The sequence below is a fragment of the Orycteropus afer genome, unplaced genomic scaffold (genome assembly GCF_000298275.1).
Source record: "Orycteropus afer afer isolate SDZICR_OR568_19922 unplaced genomic scaffold, OryAfe1.0 scaffold00038, whole genome shotgun sequence".
NCBI lineage: Eukaryota > Metazoa > Chordata > Mammalia > Tubulidentata > Orycteropodidae > Orycteropus > Orycteropus afer.
In genome coordinates, this window is record NW_006921625.1 from 7235676 (window position 1) to 7254892 (window position 19217).

The window sequence follows — 19217 nt, forward strand, 5'->3', positions numbered from 1 at the left end:
GCAGCTAGTACCAGGCAGCTAGTACCAGAGCAGCTAGTACCAGAGCAGCTAGTACCAGAGCAGCTAGTACCAGAGCAGCTAGTACCAGAGCAGCTAGTACCAGAGCAGCTAGTACCAGGCAGCACCAGCGCTCAAGGCCACGCTGCTTGGAGGGGACACGCCTCTCTGTTGATGGTTTAATTGACGATGCTGACCAATTCACTAGGGGCTTCCATTTTCTTTACATTCTGAATACCAACAAACATTTTAAATAAAAATACCTCCGGCACCCCCAGCCTGCTTAATGAAAGGGGATGCCCACGCAACTTCAGCAAAGTGCTGCCTTCTGGGATTTTAAGGGGCTTTCTAAACCCTGTTTCTGCCCCGACCACCTGCATCCCATGCCCTGGTCCTAGCTGCCTGGCAAGGCTCCCCCACAGGGCACTGCTCCCAGCCACCCTACCAGGAAGCTCTGCAGCATGCAGATCAGAAAACGGGGTGAACTCACCACGTGCTTACCACTAGAGGACTGTTTGCCTCAAAGACTGGGGCATTTTGATATTGTGATCTAATTCAAATAAACATTTTGCCTGTTCCTACTTCTGTAAGAGATAACCGGCGCTCGAATCACTGAGGACAAAGGTGACTTCCTCACAGAGGGGGAAGCAGCAGACATGGTCATCATTCCCTGCTTGCTGAACCTCAGCAAAAGGAAGCCACGCGGGGGGCGCCTTTCTCGGCATTAACTTGGGAGTCCTCCTCACCCCACGCCCAGGCCCCAGGCACCGAGGAGGAGCACGGGAACACCCGGATCAGCTCAGGCCCACAACGCCCCACGGCCGGCACGAGCAGAGGAGGAAAACAAGCGGAGAGCCCCGTGTCCTGGCACACAGCTCTCCCTCCTCTGCCCGCTACAGGAGGCGGCACAAGGAACACGGCAAACGCCAGAGCGGACAGGACGCTCCTCTCCTCCTGCCCAAGTCCTCCGAGACTGCGGGCCCAGCCCAAGGCACTGCCATCGAGGAGTGCAACGCCACACAGAAACGGCAGCACCGTCCCTCTGTGCATTTGTGCTTCTAGAGTCACCCTGAGCGCTACAATTCCAAGCATTAAACGGCCCTGCCTGCGGGAGGTGCCCACACACAGACGCCGGGGAAGGCCTGCTACCCTGGGTGGGGCTCAGCGGTGAGGGGGACACCCACATCCCAGCACCACGTGAGGGCAGAGTGGTCCACGGGAAGCATTGTTCCGCTAAGAGGCCGCTGCGCTCAGATGTGCGGCAGCGGATGGTATCGTGAGAACAGCTCCCTGGGTGGCCTTTAAATCTCTATCAAAGTTGTGAATAAATGCTGAGCTCACTGGGGGAAGATATTTGCCAATTAATAAGCAGCAGCTGTTTTTCTTTCTTTCAAGGCCCCACTGATTAAAACTGCATGTCTAGTTTAAGCAATAGTCTCCTGGACTTTACCTGGAAGTAAGAACGAATTTTAAAGGCAGAACATCCTCTATTCAAACAAAGTACATGCCTCTATGATTCATTAAAACACTTTCAAACCAACGCAAATGATCGGCCCACAGCAGCTCTTCCCTTGTTTTGTTGAACGTGTGTATTTATAAGTCTTTGTTCAGCGTGCTCTGCCTCCTTAAGGGGGCCGCTTTGGAAACGATAAATGAGACAATAGCCTAGGAGAGCAGTAGCTCCCCGGCAGAGCTAAGAGCCTGCCCAGACACATGACCCTCACCTGGGCGTCCTCAACACACAAAGAACTCACTCAGCTTCTGCTGGTTGGCCTCTTTCCCTTAGCATCAAAACTCCCGAAAGTCATGGTGAGAAAGAGCCCTCTTTTCTGATCTGCATTGCCCTCATTTAACCGGCCTCGTCAGAACTCTTCTCTGACCACTTCCTGGGTGGAGCATCACCTGGGAGGGTTGAGAGCCGCACTCTCAGCTCTAACTCAACATTCTCAGTTTGCTAAACTGAGACCCCATCCCCTAATGCCCTGTTTTCCGACTGAAGATGTTATGGGCTAATGCAAAATCGGAATCATCTCTAATCCACAGCAAAATTTCCGTGCACACAGGCCTACGAGACAACTGGAATCCACAGAAAATACATGCAAGATGCAAGCCAAACACCACACTCAACAGAACTTTCAGATGTTTTTACTTGTTCGAGGAAGCTTTCCACTGTGCACCCAAAATGGACTGGTCAACACCTGCAGGGGCGCTCAGCAGGGATCTTCCTGGCCATTTGAGTCTTTCCAACATTCCATCTCAAAAATGGACACAAAGTGGACACAAATATCTTTAAGATCTTTTAAAATGCAGGTTACGGAAAATACTTGCACCCTGTAAATGAACTGGTGTGAGGTCTGCTCAGGGGCTCTGTGGGCAGCCTCTTCTGAATATCACCCCCCTGTGGGGCTCTCTCCCCTCTGCCAGGTTTTGTCTTGAGTGGAAGAATTAACGGGAATCCTGCCTTCCTCCCAGTATCCCCGGGAATCAGACATGTGTGTCGTGTCATGCCGCATGTAGTGAAGTCATCCAAAAGGGACAAAATCCTACATAATCCTCCTCACCTAAAGCCAACCAAACAGGTGGCCTGACTCCTCACATGGAGACGCTCATCTGGCCACACCCCTTTGGCCCATTTCCTAAGCAAAGCGACTCTACCCTCGTGTCCCAAACGGACACTATGTAACATGACAACCCTGGCTCTCGTCATTCACTGAAGCGCAATTAGAGTCCCCTTGTGTGGTGGCAAGACCTACCCGGGAAGCTATCTCATCACAGTGTTTAAAAATGGAACAGCTTTAATCCAGCACTGCCACGTCAAAGCAAGACTTGGCCCTGGGCAGCTCGTCACCCTCATTCATCCTGAGGGGCTTTAAGATACTCACTGGTCGTGGACACCATGACGACTGGGCTGTACTGGTATTCTCCAGAGGGGCTGGTGACCTTCAGTCGAAACCGGTAGAGCGTCCTGGGCTCTAGACCTTCCACGACGTGCTTTGTCGCGTATCCCCTATGTGGAGGAAGACACCGAGCTGATCACACAGATGCTAAGTCGTGGGCCCCGGCCAAGTGTTACAAGGGCAGTGGTCTCAGGGGCCTAGCTGCGACTTGATGTGCTTCTAGGACAACAGGTCTCTTGAGGGATCCCCCAAGCTACATCCATTTCCCAGGGCTGCCAGAACCTCAACGTCCCTTTGCTGCCCAAAATCCTGTCTGGCAGCTACCTGAAACCCAGGTATTCCTTTTCCAATCCTTTATCTAAACTGTTCTTTCTTTGTACCTCAGAGGCTTGATTTTTGAGGGATTTTGGGTGGCCCTATTTCCAGCCTCAATGCCCAATACAGTCCTTGGTCACCTCTCTTCAGGACCCTCTCCACAGCTCCCTGGAGTTGGGGTCCACCACCATTGTTTTCCCTGTTCTTTCTGGTTTTTCCTTCTTGCAGAGCACCACCCACCCCCATGATCAAACCATGCTTTGAGGTCCCAACTGATCTTTCAATGTTTACATGCAGCCTCAACAGTTACACATTAACTCCAGTCCATGCAACTCAACACATACACACACACACACACTCACACACACTAGTGCCCAAGGCTTGCGAGGTCCTGCATATAATGGGGATGCAGCCCTGGACCAGCTCAGGGTCGAGATGACCCTATCAGCGGTGAGTGACCCTGCCTTCTGCTCATGGTGTGGCAAGAAGAGAGGGCCATCGGGGACAGTGAGGAAATGACAGAGCTGAGCTGAAATGACAGTGCTGGAGTCAGCATCATTCCCGCTGAAGCCCCACTGAGAGCATGGCTGTGAACCTGGGCCAGGTGAACAAGCTAACTCCTCACTGTCCATGATGTGACCCGACTCCCAGACCCCAAAAACCACCGTCTGTCCCAGCAGAGCAAGCGCAAGCCAAGTGCATCGCTGGACAGCAGACACGAGGCTGGACCTGGGGGCACAAATCTCTCCCAAGGAGAGCCCAGGAAGGTTTGCAAGTCCCTTCTCCCAAACTCATCCAGCAGGTAAGTAACTCCCCTCCACTGTGAGGAGTGAGTAGAAGGCAGGGAGAGCCCAGGAGAGTGTCTTCCAGGGGTGGGGCCCCAATGTTAAGTGGGAATGAGATGAGGTGAGGCACTTCCCTCACCTACGGGTAAAGATTTCCCAGGCAGACAGATGGGGGGTGAAGATAATAACAGGCATAGCACGAGAAACAATGCTGAATTGGAAGGACACGGGACACCCAGGGAGCAGCACTGTCTACTCCGGTGAGTGTGAAGGGTGGCCGAGGAGACTGGAGACAGATCAGACCAGGCGAGACTGGACATGAGTTCCTATGAGAGGAGTCTCAGGTAGATCTGAAGACAGAAAATCATTTTGAGAACTGGGAAATATTTATAAAGACTCTCAGTCTTTGAAACAAAGTGGACACTCTGAGGCCTTTTTCATGTCACCAATTACTTCAGGCCCTAAAATCTAAGATGACTTCTTAGCTATGGCTCTAACAGAGAGCTGAGAGACAGGCCAGGACCGTGAAGTTGGCCTCTGACAAGCCCTCCCACACCTGCACGTCCACGTCCTCCCCACCTTGAGCAGGTGGGATGTGGCAGAAGTGGTGCTGTGTGAGGTCTGGGACTGGCCCTCAAGATACCTGGAAGCTTCCACCTTTGCTCTCTTGGGAGGCAGCCACCATGTAAAGTTCAGCTACCCTACTAGACAGAGTGGTCACTTGGTAAGAGGGGCCCTGGAGGATGAGAGACAGTGAAGAGAGAAGCCACAGCCTAGTCAGCCCATAGCTGGCCTGGTCACGCTTGCCAAGGCATCAGACAGAGAGGAGTGAAGCCTCTTGGGACTCCGGTCCCAGTAGAGCTTCCTCAGGCAGACACTACAGGGAAGCCAGGATAAGCCTGCTCAAATTTCAGAGTCAGGAGCAAACACCTGACTGTTTTGCTGTAAGCCTCTCTGTTGTGGGTGGTCTGTTACATAACAACAGGTAACCTATGCATTGTGTCGTCAAAAAGAAATTGTAAGAAAGTGTGGCGCAATGAATTACTTGGATGGCACTTCTAGCCATGGTCTTTGACTCCCACCAGATGACTGGGTGGGGCTATACAAACATAAGGAAATTGGATAGCTTGTGAGTAACGTAAATAATCTGGCACCTTGTGGGTGTGGAACCACACAAATAAGGTGTACTGAACTCCAACGTGGGGATTGGTTAGTTTCGTTATTCAGCTAGGCTTAAAGTGAACCCTCATACAGGCAGAAGGGGGATATCACTGCCATCAAGAAAGAAGAGCCAGAGTGGATTGAAGCACATCCTTGGACCGGGGATCCCTGCACTGGACATCCTCGGCAGAAAGATGGCCGGCCAGCCAGCAGAGACAAGCAAGAGACACGAGACAGAGCAGCAGGCTTGCCAGCCCACGGAGAGAGAAAGCTGAGTGTCCTTGGGCAGGAGGCTTGCTGGCAGAGTGGGCTGCACCTAGGCATGCCTATCAGGAGAGCTAAAAGAGCTTTATAATACTCACCCGAGCAGGGCAGAGGCCAGACTGAGAGGCAAGGGGCAGAGAGGTGTGCCTGAGGGCATAGCTGAGGGGAGACTGTCCTGATGGAAGAACTGTATCCTGAGCGTGTTCCTGAATCTGAATTGTAGCCTGTTACTTCCCTAATAAACCCCATAATCATGAGTATTGTCTGTGAGTTCTGTGTGCCCATTTCAATGAATTATCAAACCCAGCAGAGGAGGAGTGCTGTGGGAGAGATGGTTCACATCAGAGTTGGCACAAAGGCTGGAGGGTGGTGGCCTGTCTGGACTCATAAGACTTAGGCTGCTGATGGCAATTCTGTCTTCTTCTTGTGACATTAAAGGAGGTCAGAAGATACCGATTCCATGCCCTTTTTGCAAAAGGCAATGAAGAAATGACACCAGTAGCATGAAAAGAAACCAAGAACGTTTGAATCAAGAAACCAAGGAAACAGACATGTTAGAAATAGATATGAATACCTTTACTGTCAAAGAAAAGCCCTGAAAGCCGAGGTAAATGTTCAAGAAACTGTGATGGGCTGTAGCAACATAACAGCCCAAAATCTATTCGCCTGGCACAAAATCATTCTCCCATGAACCAGCAGATTTTACTGTAACTGAACACAGGTCCTTGAATCCTTAGATATATGAACCGTAGAAACTGAATCCCCAACAATTTGTAGCATCTAACAAGGTCTCCAAGAACCTGAAGAGAACTAGAATATCGAAGCCCCAAAGGAATTTGATGCCATGTGGCAAAGACGTCACAAAGATGTAGACTAAAACAAAACCAGAAGTACCTCAATAATGTCCAGTATCACTAAATATCCTAAGATCACGCTGAAGCCAACAGCACCTTCTTAAGGTTTAGAAAGGGAAATAACAATTGTTTTAGAAAACATGTTACTGAGCACATCTGTCCTTAGGAAGTAGCATTTCCTCCCACTGGAACGTCAGCTGCATATTCTAACTGGTTCCTACACAACTGTCTAGCGTACTTGTCAGTCGAATGAATTAGTCTTATTCTGGGGCTGGAAAGTCTCACATCATCAACAGAGATGGCCCCCATGGAGAATACTGAGACAAAGGAGGGTCCTGGGACACAACTGCCCACTGGGTGGTGGCAGTGTTGTCATTAGGTGCTGTCAAGTCTATTTCAACTCATAGTGACCTCATATTGCAGAGTAGAAACACCCCATCTGGTTTTATAGCCTGGTTTTCTAGTGATCTTTACGGGAGCAGGTCATCAGGTCTTTGTCCCTTCAGAGCCACTGGGTACATTTGAACTGCCTACTTTTCAAGTTAGCAACTAAGCAGTTAACCACTGAACTACCAGGACTCCTTGTCCATTGGAGTACTTCACAGTTTATAGCACAGACAGGGATGACTGACCAAAGTAACTCAGAACCCTATGGAGAAGCACAACTTAACACCGCCTCAATAAGGTGACCAAGAATCTTAGAATTATTTCTACAGTAGAGGAAAATACTCAAGAATGTAAAACATACCCTTATTTTTGTTATCATCCATCAGCAAATATTTGATACAAGAGCTGATGGAAGACAAAACAAACCAAATGTCAGAACACCCATGGACTGTGTGTCACCAGATTTCTCCTCTATTTATTCTCATCAGCCTGTGTTCCAGTCCAGTGTCACACTGATAACCACAGCATTTGTCTCTCCAGACCAGACCTCTCCCCAGGTTCCTCCTTCTCCAACTGCCTCCTTGACATCTCCACTTGGATGTCTAATAGTCCAGCTGGACCTTCGAATCCACTTGCAGTCTTCCCATCTTTGTTGCTCTGGTTCCTCAGGCCAACAGGCTTGGTGGCTGCCAAGCCTGGCTTACTGGCTGTTCCTCCCCCGATTCTACATCTCTGCCCCCGTGGACTCAGACAGCCATGACTCACTTTGAGCAATAACATATATGCCCATTCTGGGTGGGAACATCAAGAAAGAGTGTGCCATGCCCTCCTCCCCTCTGCCCATGTGACTGGCAACATTCCAGAGGCTGCACCATCAGCCTGGGCCATGGAGTGAAGATAATGTGGAACTGGTGCAATGGCCCACACACACAAGATATTTGACATCGTGTGAGAAACGAGCCACTCTTATTGTCAGCCACTGAGACTTCACAACTGATGGTTAATGCAGCTTAGCTTGGTCTGTCCTGGCTATTATATAACCCTTGACCATCCTCTTCTCTCATCTCTTATCTGGTCCACCACCAATTTTTTCAAATCTATCTTTAAAATATAACCTGAATTCAACTGCTTCTCCCACTCTGGTCCATTTTCTCTAGCCTAAGTTACTGCAAATGCCTCCTCATCAGTCCTCCTTGCAGCCTCAACTCAGAAGCCACAGTGATGCTCATGAAACCATGCCTCCTACCCAGCCTAACAGTCTCCAATGGCATTCCCCATCTCTCTCTCTCAAAGTTCTTTTGATACCCCACAACACACTAATGGAAAGTTCTTTTGATAACCCACCAAATATTTACTACCTCAAAACCCAAAGGGGGTCTTCTATGAGTTGGAATCAACTCTATGGCAGTGAGTTTGGTTTTTTTGTTTTAAGACACTAGTGTTACCTCCCCATGACCTCCTCTGTTCCTTCTTTATCTCCTCCCCATGTCCCTGGAATACACTAGGCACACTATGAGTGTGCAGATGTACTACTAGTATACATAGTAGTGGTCTACTATGCCACTCCTACCTCAAGGCTTTGCACTTGCTATTTCCTCTTCCTGGAATGGTCTTCCTCCAAGAATTCCCAAAGCTCTAGCTACCCCTCACTTGCTTCAGGTCTTTATTCAGAAGTTACCTTCTCAGAAACTTTCCTCACCTCCACCCCAGGCCCCAACTCTTCCTAGGATTTCTCTCTTTAGTATTTATCACCATCGTGGGAGCTCTGGTGGCATAATGCCTAAGGCATTTGACTGCTAACCAGAAGGCTGGTGGTTCAAACCCACCAGCCACTCCTGAAAAAGAAGAATGGGAAATCTGGACAATCTACTTCCATAGAGATATCACCTAAACCCAAGGAGGGATCGCTATGAGTCAGATTTGACTTGACAGCAATGAGTTCAGTTTGTTTGTTTTTAAAGGGAAAACCTCATGAATACCAGTGGAACACTGATACAGTGCTGCAAGATGAGCCCATCAGGTTGGAAAGCACTCAAAATATGACAGGGGAAGAGCTGCCTCCTCAAAGTAGAGTCAACCTTAGTAACGTGGATGGAGTAAAAGTTCTGGGACTTTCATTTGCTGATGGAGCACAACTCAAAATGAGAACAGCTGCAAATGTCCATTAATAATGGGAACATGGAATGTACAGAGTACGAATCTAAGAAAATTAGGAGTTGTCAAAAATGAAATTGAACACATAAAGATTGATATCCTAAGCATTAGTGAGCTCTGGTATTGGCCATTTTGAACCAGAAAATCATATGGTCTACTATGCCAGGAATGACAAATTCCAGAGGACTGGCATCACACTGTCAAAAAGAAAATGTCAAGATCTATCCTGAAATACACAATGCTGACAGTGATAGGAAAATGTCCATAAGCCTACAAGGAAGACCAGTTACAACTACCACTATGCAGGTTTATGTGCCAACTACCAAAACCAAAGGTGAGTAAATTGAAGATATTTACCAACTTCTGCAGTCAGAAATTGACCAAACATGCAACCAAGATGCATTGATAATTACTGGTGATTGGTTCATAGTGCCTAAGGCATTTGACTGCTAACCAGCAGGCTGACAGTTCAAACCCACCAGCCACTCCTCAGAAGGAAGGTTGGGCAATCTACTTCCATAGTGGAATGGCCAGACTTTGTCCCACCTACTTTGGTCATGTTGGCAGAAGGCACCAGTCCCTGTAGAAAGATATCATGGTTGGTAAAGCAGAGGGTGAGTGCAAAAGGAGAAGACCCTCAACAAGATGGACTGGCACAATGGCCACAAAGAAGGGCTCAAGCACAGCAAGGATTGTGAGGATGTCACAGGACCAGGCAGTGTTTTGTTCTGTGGTACGCAGGGTCGCTATGAGTTGGAGTTGATTTGATGGCACCTAACACCACCACCACATTGTAAGTGGACTTGAAGCACTTAACTGATGAAGAACAAAGACTACAGTGTCCAGGATGGATTACACTTGAACATAAAGAAAACAAAAATCTTCACAACCAGACCAATAAGCAACATCATAATTAACAAAATTTGAAGTTGTCAAGGATTTCCTTTTACTTAGATCCATAGTCAACACCCAAGGAAGCAGTAGCCAAGAAACTGAATCACGTGTTGCATCAGGCAAAAGGCCTCTGTAAAGTGTCAAAAAGGAAACATGTTACTTTGAGGACAGACTAAGATGTGCTTGACTCAAGCCATGGTATTTTCACCCACCTTGTAAGTGTATGAAAGCTGGTCAACCAGAAGGAAGACTGAAGAATTGATGCCTTTGAATTATGGTATTGACAAAGAATACCGAAGGTACCATGGACAACCAGAAGGAGGAAGCAATCTGTCTTGGAAGAAGTACATTCTGGCTAGAATGCTCCTTGAAAGCAAGGATGGGAAGACTCCTGTAATCTCCTTTGGACATGGTATCAGGAAGGACCAGTCCCTGGAGAAGGACATCATGCTCGCAAGAGTGGAGGATCAGTGAAAACAGCAAGGCCCTCATTAGATGGATTAGCACAGTGGGCCGACAAGTGCACGATAAGGACAGCAACTGCCACAGGAGTTCAGAGGGAGGAGATGAGACACCAGAGGGGAGCTTCTCAATGGAGGCAGACTCTCACTTGGGCCTGAAGGATAAGCAAAAGGAAGGATAAGCAAAAGAAAGGATGGGCTGACTGCAAGGCTGACCGCCATCCGCACGCCTCCTCCAGGCCTGATGGTGAGGGAAACTTCATTCTGAACAGGGAAAACAGCTAAACACATGTGTCCAAAAAGTCAAGACACATTAAAAAACGAAGAAGGCAGATCACGTTGGAGGGTCTGTGCTCAGAAATAAGAGGTGACATTAGAGGCAGAGTATGGGAAAATCTGTGAAGGCATCAGATGTGGCCTGAAGAGGCTTGACCTTCATCCTGCAAGCCAAGGAGACCCACTGAAGAGCCCATGACAAAAGGAAGAGTAAAAAGAAAATTCACTTAGCAAACAGGATGAAGGGAGAGAAGGCAAGCAGAGGAGGACAAGGCCAATCCATTCAACCAACAAATCGACTAGCATTGTAGGACCTGGGGATGCAGCCGTGAACCAGTCAGAAACGGTGCTTAGCTACAGCAGGGGGAAGCGACGTTGCAAGCACCCACATCACAAGCCTGATGTGGGAGGCTGCAGAGAGCAATGCCCTGAGGCACAGAAGGGATCTTGCAAAGGGAGAACTCACAGAACCAGGTGACTGGCTGCGAGAAGCCACGAGGCACAATCATACCAAAGATGACTCCTAATTCAAGACTGGCCGGTGGCTAACGGTAGATGTGTTGATTTCTTCAACACATCAGGGGATGGTCTTCAAGCCATAATCCCAATGTCACCTATTCTAGATCATCCGTTAAAAGAAAACAGTGTCTAGCTTCAATGCTAACCTATATAAAGTGCTGGCCCAGAGCAGAAGAGGTCAGGAGTAACACAGTCTAACCCTGCCACCTAGTGTCAAGTTTAGGCTGCGCCACCACTCCACACCAGCAAGGTGTCTCACTAGCTCAGAGGTTTAGGTCTCAGGCACCGCTGTGGGCTCTGCAAGGCTGGCTACCATCCGCGCATGCCTTCTCCAGGCCTGATGGCGAGGCCGGCCGCCATCCACACGTGGCTTCTCCAGGCCTGATGGCACTCACACCTCCGGGAAAGCATGCAGCACACCGGACACTTCCAGCAGGAGCCCGTCCATGTGGCTGGACTTCTGCTAGGTGAGGCCATCTTCACAGCCACCCAGCAAAGCAGGCAGGCAAAGAGGCAATCTGAGGGTATCTAGAACAGGCCCTCAAGGCCCCAAGCATAGCCAGTGGGACAAAAGAGATGGGGGGAAAGAAATGATGTATTTCTTTCTCCATAGTAATATCATAATTTGTTTTTTTAGGTAGGAACTGCCAAAAAGTGTAACACTTGACTCGATTAAAGAAGTCACATTTTTAAGCAGGCAGGCCAAGAATTACTGTGTTGTAGTAACTATCTTAATTTTTTTTTTTTTTTTTCAAAGTACAGAGAATTGTTCCTCAAAGTTCAGGCGTATCATTTAGGTAACAGTAAGTCCTCATATATACCCAGCCTTCAGCACCCTTGTCACAATGCCACTGCCCTTGTGGGGACAGACAGTCCTGGGTCTTCACAGCAGACTACTACAAATGCTGAAGAACGATGACAACTCTGCATACCATCTTACAGTGGGGACGGCCCTGGAGGCCACCAAGCTGGGTGAAGTTCGTCAGTCACCAGAGGACGATCACCGTATGAGACCACCACAAAGTCAAAAGGGTCACACAAAGAGAAACATTCTGTGATGGTTACAAGGTGTGGGGAGAGGAAGGAGGGTAATCCACTAACTACAGGGCAGACACACTAACTTGGAGGAAAGGAAAGGTTTAAAAAAAAAAAAAAAAGTGTGGAAAAACGTCAAATATATACAAAGATTAAGAAACACGCTCACATCTTTGATAGAGAGGGAGAACGATGTGGAACAAAACTCAAAATCATTTGGAGAAAAAAAAAAAAGGTGGTGACCAGATTTGCTGGTCCGATAGAGCCTGGTAGAACCACTGAGCCTATGGCCCCTAGCTGCCCCTTCGGGTCTGGAATTGAACCCACACCTGTGGTTTCCAGCCAAACAAAATACAGGCATATGAGTTGAACATTTAACTCAAGTAGATACACTCCTTGGAGAGAACAATCATGGGACAAAGAAGGGCTGCTTATGCACAGGGAGATAGCTTAGGGGGCAGGAGTGTATGGAGGGATGGACACTGGGAAGAGGTAACTATGGGGAGGAAGTGGGAGGGGAGCTGTTGCATTGTGGTAAACTGTGATCAATGACATGAGACAAAGCACATGTGAACTGCTGTGTGGAAAGTGAATTTGCTCTGTAAATCTTCACCCAAATCACAATAAAAGGAAAAAAAAAAAAAAAAAAACGAAACACGCTTGCATCTCTCGCACGGCATCTCACAGCAACACGGTCACTGCGAGCAGCAGAGGGGCCGCCAGGAAAATGGGTTAGAATTCAAGTGAAGGATAAACAGGAATGACCGACTTGTTGATAATTCCTGTCGCATCCATGCATTTATTCAAGCCAACACAGCTTCTGCAGGCCTGCTAGGTGCCGGGTACGTGTGGGAGCTGGAGACAGGGCGTTAAGCCAGGAGGCGTCATCCCCACCTCTCACCGAGTTCATACACCAGTGAACCAGCTACCATTGCTCTGACCCTGACTCATGGCACCCCCCATGTATCAGAACACTGCTGTGCTGCATGGGGGCTGATTTCATGCAAGTACATCTCCAGGCCTTCCTTCCAAGGCACCTCTGGGTAGACTCCAACCACCAGCCTTCTGGCAAGCAGCTGAGCGCTTCACCATGTGCACCACAACTCCTCAACACCAGTAGGAAGGCAGAAAGTGACAAGCAGACACGGACAATGATTCCAAGCTGAGCATATGCAGCATACAGATCAAGGTCATGGGACAGAGGATGCCCCTGGGGGAAGGACAGGTACTTCAGATGGCCCCTGAGGTGGCAATATCTGATCCAGTGACATGTCAACACTGTGAAGGAGCCAGCCAAAGACAGAGGGAAACGCATTCTACCAAAATCAACAAGACAGATCCTGACACGGAACTAGCTTGGCTGGTCAAGGTCAAGACAGAGACAGCCAGTTTGCTTGGGCAGAGTTGACTAAAGGACAATGGAATGACATGAGGTCAGGAATTGCCACATGTCAAACATGCAGGCCTCCATCCATATCTGGAACAAAACAGCCTGAACATCTGCTTTATCAAGTCATCTTTTGATCCCGTCTCTACCTGTTGGATTTTCAAAATATACCATTTGAAAATTTCAGAAATCAAAGCGTCTCTCAAAGGTATAAACAAACTCACTGCCATCAAGTTAATTCTGATTCATAGCAAACCCCTTTAGGTTTCCGAGGTGGTAAATCTTTTACCAAGTAGATTGCCCAGTCTCCCTTCCATGCAGTGGCTGGTGGGTTTGAACCCCCAGTCTGCTGGTCAGCGGTCAAATGTCTCAGGCACTGTGCCACCAGAGCTCCTTTCTCAAAGCTGTCAGGACTTTGATTTGAACTTAATGCTAATGCATATTTTCCAAAAGTTACCATTCATAAAGGGCATGAATGCAAACAACGCAGACTCATTCTTTCCTTTAACTTCCAGCAAGGAGTGGTTTCTCAGGGAACAACCGAGATCATTCTCACTAACCAGGAAATTTAAGCAAAATGTGAGGCAACTCGACATTGCACCTACGTATAAATGATACCGTAAGTGTGCATTTTGGGGTCTTCCTCTTCAATGGAAAACCTGAACCACTGCTCCTGAGGGCCTTGGCGCTTCATTTTCTTCTCCAGATCCCAGTACAGTTCAATGCTGTGATGAGTCACCTTGCCCACAACAGGTGGAGGCGGCCTCGAGGGTGGCGTGATTTCTACAAAAGAACAATACAGTGTGTCAGGCACCGTTTCCATGAAGAAGAGGGGCTGTCTGCGTGCATTATGGCTGCTCAGCGAGCCACGGCTTCCCCGTACATCAGGGATACACAGGGTCCACCTTCCTGATGCCTGCAAAGCTGAAAGGAAGCAGAATTCCACTGGTACAGGAGCTGGCATGTTCTTCCACAAGCAGACGGGACCCCACCTATCAACACCGTGCTTCACGGACAGGCCCTCCTAGGGTCGGTCAACACGTCAGACTAGTCAGGCTGCTCTTTGAGCAGGTGAGCAGCAGTGTGCTGCTACCATCTTCCAGAAAATCAGCTGGTACAGATGCTAGCAACAAAACCAAGAGAGAGATGCTGCACCGGTTCCAGGGATCTGTAACCTACGTGACAAAGGGTTGGTATCAATTCCATATAAGCAGCTCCTACAAAGTGACAAGCAAAAGCCAGAAGGCTAATAACAAACCAGGCAAAGGTGAGTGACACACAAAACAGCAGACCCCATGGTCAACACAACCCTCAAGTGGTCACACAAATCCACTTAACTCCATATCCAGTCCGAGAACAAAGCAGGGAGTAGATACCCTCAGCGTGTCTGTGGTGGAGAAACCGGAGTGACGGTCTTTCGAGGAAGCAACAGGGCAGCATCTAAGTACAAATGGTCAGACTTTGTCTCTCATACTTCGGTCACGCTGTCAGAACGGTGCCCGGAGAAGGACATCATGCTTGGTAAAGCAGAGGCTCGGCAAAAAAGAGGAAGACCTCAACGAGACGGACTGACGCTGTGGCTGCAACAACCGGCTCCAGCCTAGCGATGGCGTGAGGGTGGCACAGGGCCGGGCGGTGCTTCTGTCTGTTCTAATTGGGTTTGCTGTGCGTCAAAGCCGACTCAATGGCACCTAACGCTGAGATCAAAAATACAAACGGTCAATCAGCAGGAAAATGACGAGAACGCTCACGCACTGTGAAGAACGAAACCAACGTCTCTCAACAATTTGTATAGAAACTGTTGAACGGGAACCCAAACCGTTGTAAGCCTTCACCGGAAACATGGTAGAATAATATTTTTAAACCAACATCACTCAACAACTTATGTAGCAATTGCTGAAGGGGAACCTAAACTGTTGTAAGCCTTTACTGAAAGCACAGTAAAATAATATTTTTAAAAGTTAGAAATATATATGCCCTTCTTTCCGGCCATCTTACTCCTGGGAATCTCTCCTGTAGAAATCAGAGCCCCATACACACAGGGACACACACACAAGGACATCGGCTGCTACCATTTTCATCGTAAGGGAATGGCCAAATAAACCATGACACATCCATACATGGAGTATTATGCAGCATTTTTTAAGATGAATTAATTCTATTCTAGGTGTTTTGAAAGGATTCCCATAAGGTGTTGAGTGAGAAATCAAGATCCACAAAAAATACATAATATCCCATCGTGTGTGTTGGTGGGAGGGAGAGCCCTGAAAAACGTTGGGGGGTGAAGGGGAGGGTACGTTGGAACCGAGTAGTTTAGCATGCAGTTGTTCTGTTTCAAGTTAGTTTTGCGTCCTCTGCCAGATTGTGAGTTCTCTGTGGGCTGGGACCATGAGAATGCCTTTCGAACCTCTAAGTCACTGAGGTACCACTTTGGTTTTTCAGGAAGAGGTCTCGTGCTTCCCAAGAACCAAAGTCCCCACATCCCAGCAGCTGACCCACCGCTCTCGGCAGATCCCAGGCCCACCTGCAGTGAAGCCCCCGTGGAGAAAAGCAGAGCGGCCTTGGTCTTGCCAAGCCACCCTAGAGAGTAGGAGCAGGGAGAACCCAACCCCCAATTTCTTTACTTTGAGGTCATAGAGATACACTGGGTGGCAGCCTCAAAGCTACTTTTCCTAATATTTAAAGAAAATGTGGCCGCTAGAATTAGACAAATTTGAATTTGAATTCAAACTTCAAGACTGAGTCAAAAATTCTTCAAACGGTTCATACCCACCAGCCACTCCTCGGAAGGAAGGTTGGGCAATCCTACTTCCGTAGTGATAACTGCCTCGGAAACCCAAGGAGGGGTCGCTATGAGTCGGGGCCGACTCGACGGCACATAACAACAACAACAACAACAACAACAGACACACGCCCTGGAGAGAATAATCGTGGGAGAAGGAAGGGCTGCTTATGCACAGGGAGATAGCTCAGGGTGCAGAAGAGTATGAAGGGATGGACACTGAGAGGAGGTAACTATGGGCAGGAAGTGGGAGGGGAGCTGCTGCATTGTAAATTTTGGTCAATGACATGAGACAAAGTATATGTGAACTGCTGTATGAAAAGTGAATTTACTCTGTAAATCTTCACCCAAATCCTAATTTAAAAAAAAAAAATTCTTCAAAGTGTTTTTGTGATTTAAAGCACACAAATAATGTACCTAAATAAATCATGGTATATTTTACACTGTGGAATCCCATATAGCAGCTAAAATAAACTGTATCTATAGGCATAGACATAGATAAATCTCAAAAATGTGTCAACACCACAGAGCACAAATGGATGTAACGCATTATTATACCACTGGCATACATTTTAGCACAAACCACACAACATTATCCAACATTCATACACACAGAGATGCAGCATGATGGGAGAGGACACATCACAAGAATGATGTTCCCTCAACAGAGTCAGGGACGAGGCTGAGGACAACGGGGCGGGAACAGTGCCTTATCAGATACTCACGGGGCTTCATTTTCAAAAAGGCGCTCTGGTGGCATAGCAGTTAAAGCACTGGGCTTCTAACTCAAAGCTCAGTGATTTGAACTTTCCAGCCACTCCACGGGAAGACGAGGAGGCAGTCTGCACCCATAACAGTTTACAGCCTTGCAAACTATGGGGCAGTTCTACCCAACCCTTAAGGAGTTGCTGGGTCAGAATCAATTTGATGACAGTGGGTTTGGGTTTTGGCCATTTTCAAAGACAGAGGGAGAAAGCAAGAGCATGAAGAGAGACAGATAGGAGGAAAAGGACAGTATGGAAGACGTATGGGCAAATGTTAACATGCCAAGCCTACATGGTGCATCTGGGTGCACCATTTACCTGCAGTGATTCTGTTATACTTGAAACATTCTTCTTTAAAGTAATAATAAAAATAAACACTAGCACTGCTCTTAACATGCCACAGACTGCCAGAAAACGGACACGTCTGTCTTGGGAGACATACAGGCAAAACAACCTTGGTAAGACTTCATCTCAAGTCCTCTGGACATGTTCTCAGGAGGGACCAGTCTCTGGAGGAGGTCATCATGCTTGGTAAAGCAGAGGGTCAGCGACAAAGAGGAAGACCATGAATGAGACGGACTGACGCCGTGGCCGTGGTGATGGGCTCAGACACAGCAGCGACTGTGAGGCTGGCACACACTGGCTCGCATTTCCTTCTGTTGTACACAGGGTCACTGCGAGTCAGAGGTGACTCAGTGGCAGCTAGTAGCTCTTACAGGGTCATGGTATTCTCAGAGAAGTCTAATGTCCTAAATACCAATTAACCCATGTGGAAGGGGAGCAGTGAGCACCTACTATGTGCCAGACACAGGCCCTGCAGCTGAGTCAGCAAATCTGGCCCGTGGATGGAATGATGACTCAACCTCACACAGCGACACCATTTCTGGTGCTGAACAATCCCCCTCTCCCCCCGCTGCCAAAAACCCTTTAAAGCCGTTCAAAGACCAGGACTAGTGGACTGCTACAGATCACTCCTCACATCACCAAGAGCCAGGCAGGACTTCTGCTCCAAAGATACCTGGCTGAGAATCACACCAGAAATGAGGGCAGACAGCCTAAGTTCATGTCTAATTTCAGAGGAGACAAAAATGTTCATCGTAGATTTACACGGGGAATGAGAAGCTAGCACTCCCAGGTGTATACAAGAATTTCTCATGCCTTGCTCTTTACTAAGCATCCCTGGTAGCACAATGGTTAAGCACTCAACTTTTAACCAAAAGGTCGGCAGTTTGAACACACCAAAGGACTAATGAACCACACGAATCTCAGCCTCCACTACCTGAGACCAAAGGAACTAGATGGTGCCCAGCTACTACTACCAACCAACTCTGATTGAGATCACAATAGGACCTGGATAGATTTGGAGAAAAATGTGGAACAAAACTCAAAATTGTAAAAAAAAAAAAAAAAAGACTTACTCATCTGATAGAGACTGGTGGAACCCTTAAGACTATGGTCCTCAGCCACCCTTCAAACCTGGAGCTGAACTCACCCCCATGAATCAACTTTCAGCCCAACAACAGGCCTATAAGGTGAACAATAACACACCTTAGAACCACTAACCATGTGGGATCAAGGGGACAGCATTCTCCCAAAAACACAGCTCAGAAGGCAGGACAAGGGGCAGGAAAGACAGACAAATGGAAACAGCACAGAGAGGAAGTAGGAAAAGTGCTTTACATTGTGGGGATTGCAATCAACGTCACAAAACGAGTATAAATTATTGAATGGAAAATCAATTTGCTCTGTAAACTCTCACCAAACCACAAGAAGTTGAAAGAAAAAGGTGTCCCAAGAAATTACAGAGAAGAGCAACACCACAGCTATGCGGATCTACCTCCAAAGGCCGATGGTATGACATTATGCACATGCCATGCACCATCAACACTTTCTGCAAGCAAGTTCTATGCAAATCTGACCAAATGTTTGTTGTATGCCCTTACTGCCACTTGTGAAGTAGAAAATCGTATGAACAGGAAGTAATGGGGAGCTCCACACACTGTCACCATTCAGTCTATGTGGTTACTCAGAAACCTGGACTCAAAAGCTAGCCCTTCCAAACATAGATACAAACACGAAATACTATGAAGGCAAGGAAACCACTAGGCACTATCGGGCCTTGGCATCTCAGAGTTCTTTCTAGATGTATTTTCACAGTACAATACAATACAACCCCCTAAGAGGAAAGTCAAAATAAGGGAAGCAAGGCTCACTCAGTATCTAGTGATAAAGCTGTTAACCGTTATTTAAAAGCTATAGATGCAACTGATAAGCTACAGAGAGAA

At 47.8% G+C, this 19217-nt stretch overlaps 1 protein-coding gene across 1 annotated transcript in view; it reads right to left on the minus strand.

The window, feature by feature from the left end:
- Positions 1-14350, minus strand: part of FANK1 (fibronectin type III and ankyrin repeat domains 1) — a 28453-nt gene extending 14103 nt beyond the window's left edge. Inside the window, exons 1-2 of the mRNA XM_007936891.1 lie at positions 13992-14350; positions 2880-3004 (exon numbers count right to left, since the gene is read on the minus strand). Of these exons, the coding sequence (XP_007935082.1) occupies positions 2880-3004; positions 13992-14350 (484 nt within the window). The remainder of the gene's footprint in view (positions 1-2879; positions 3005-13991) is intronic.
- Positions 14351-19217: the final 4867 nt, after the last annotated feature.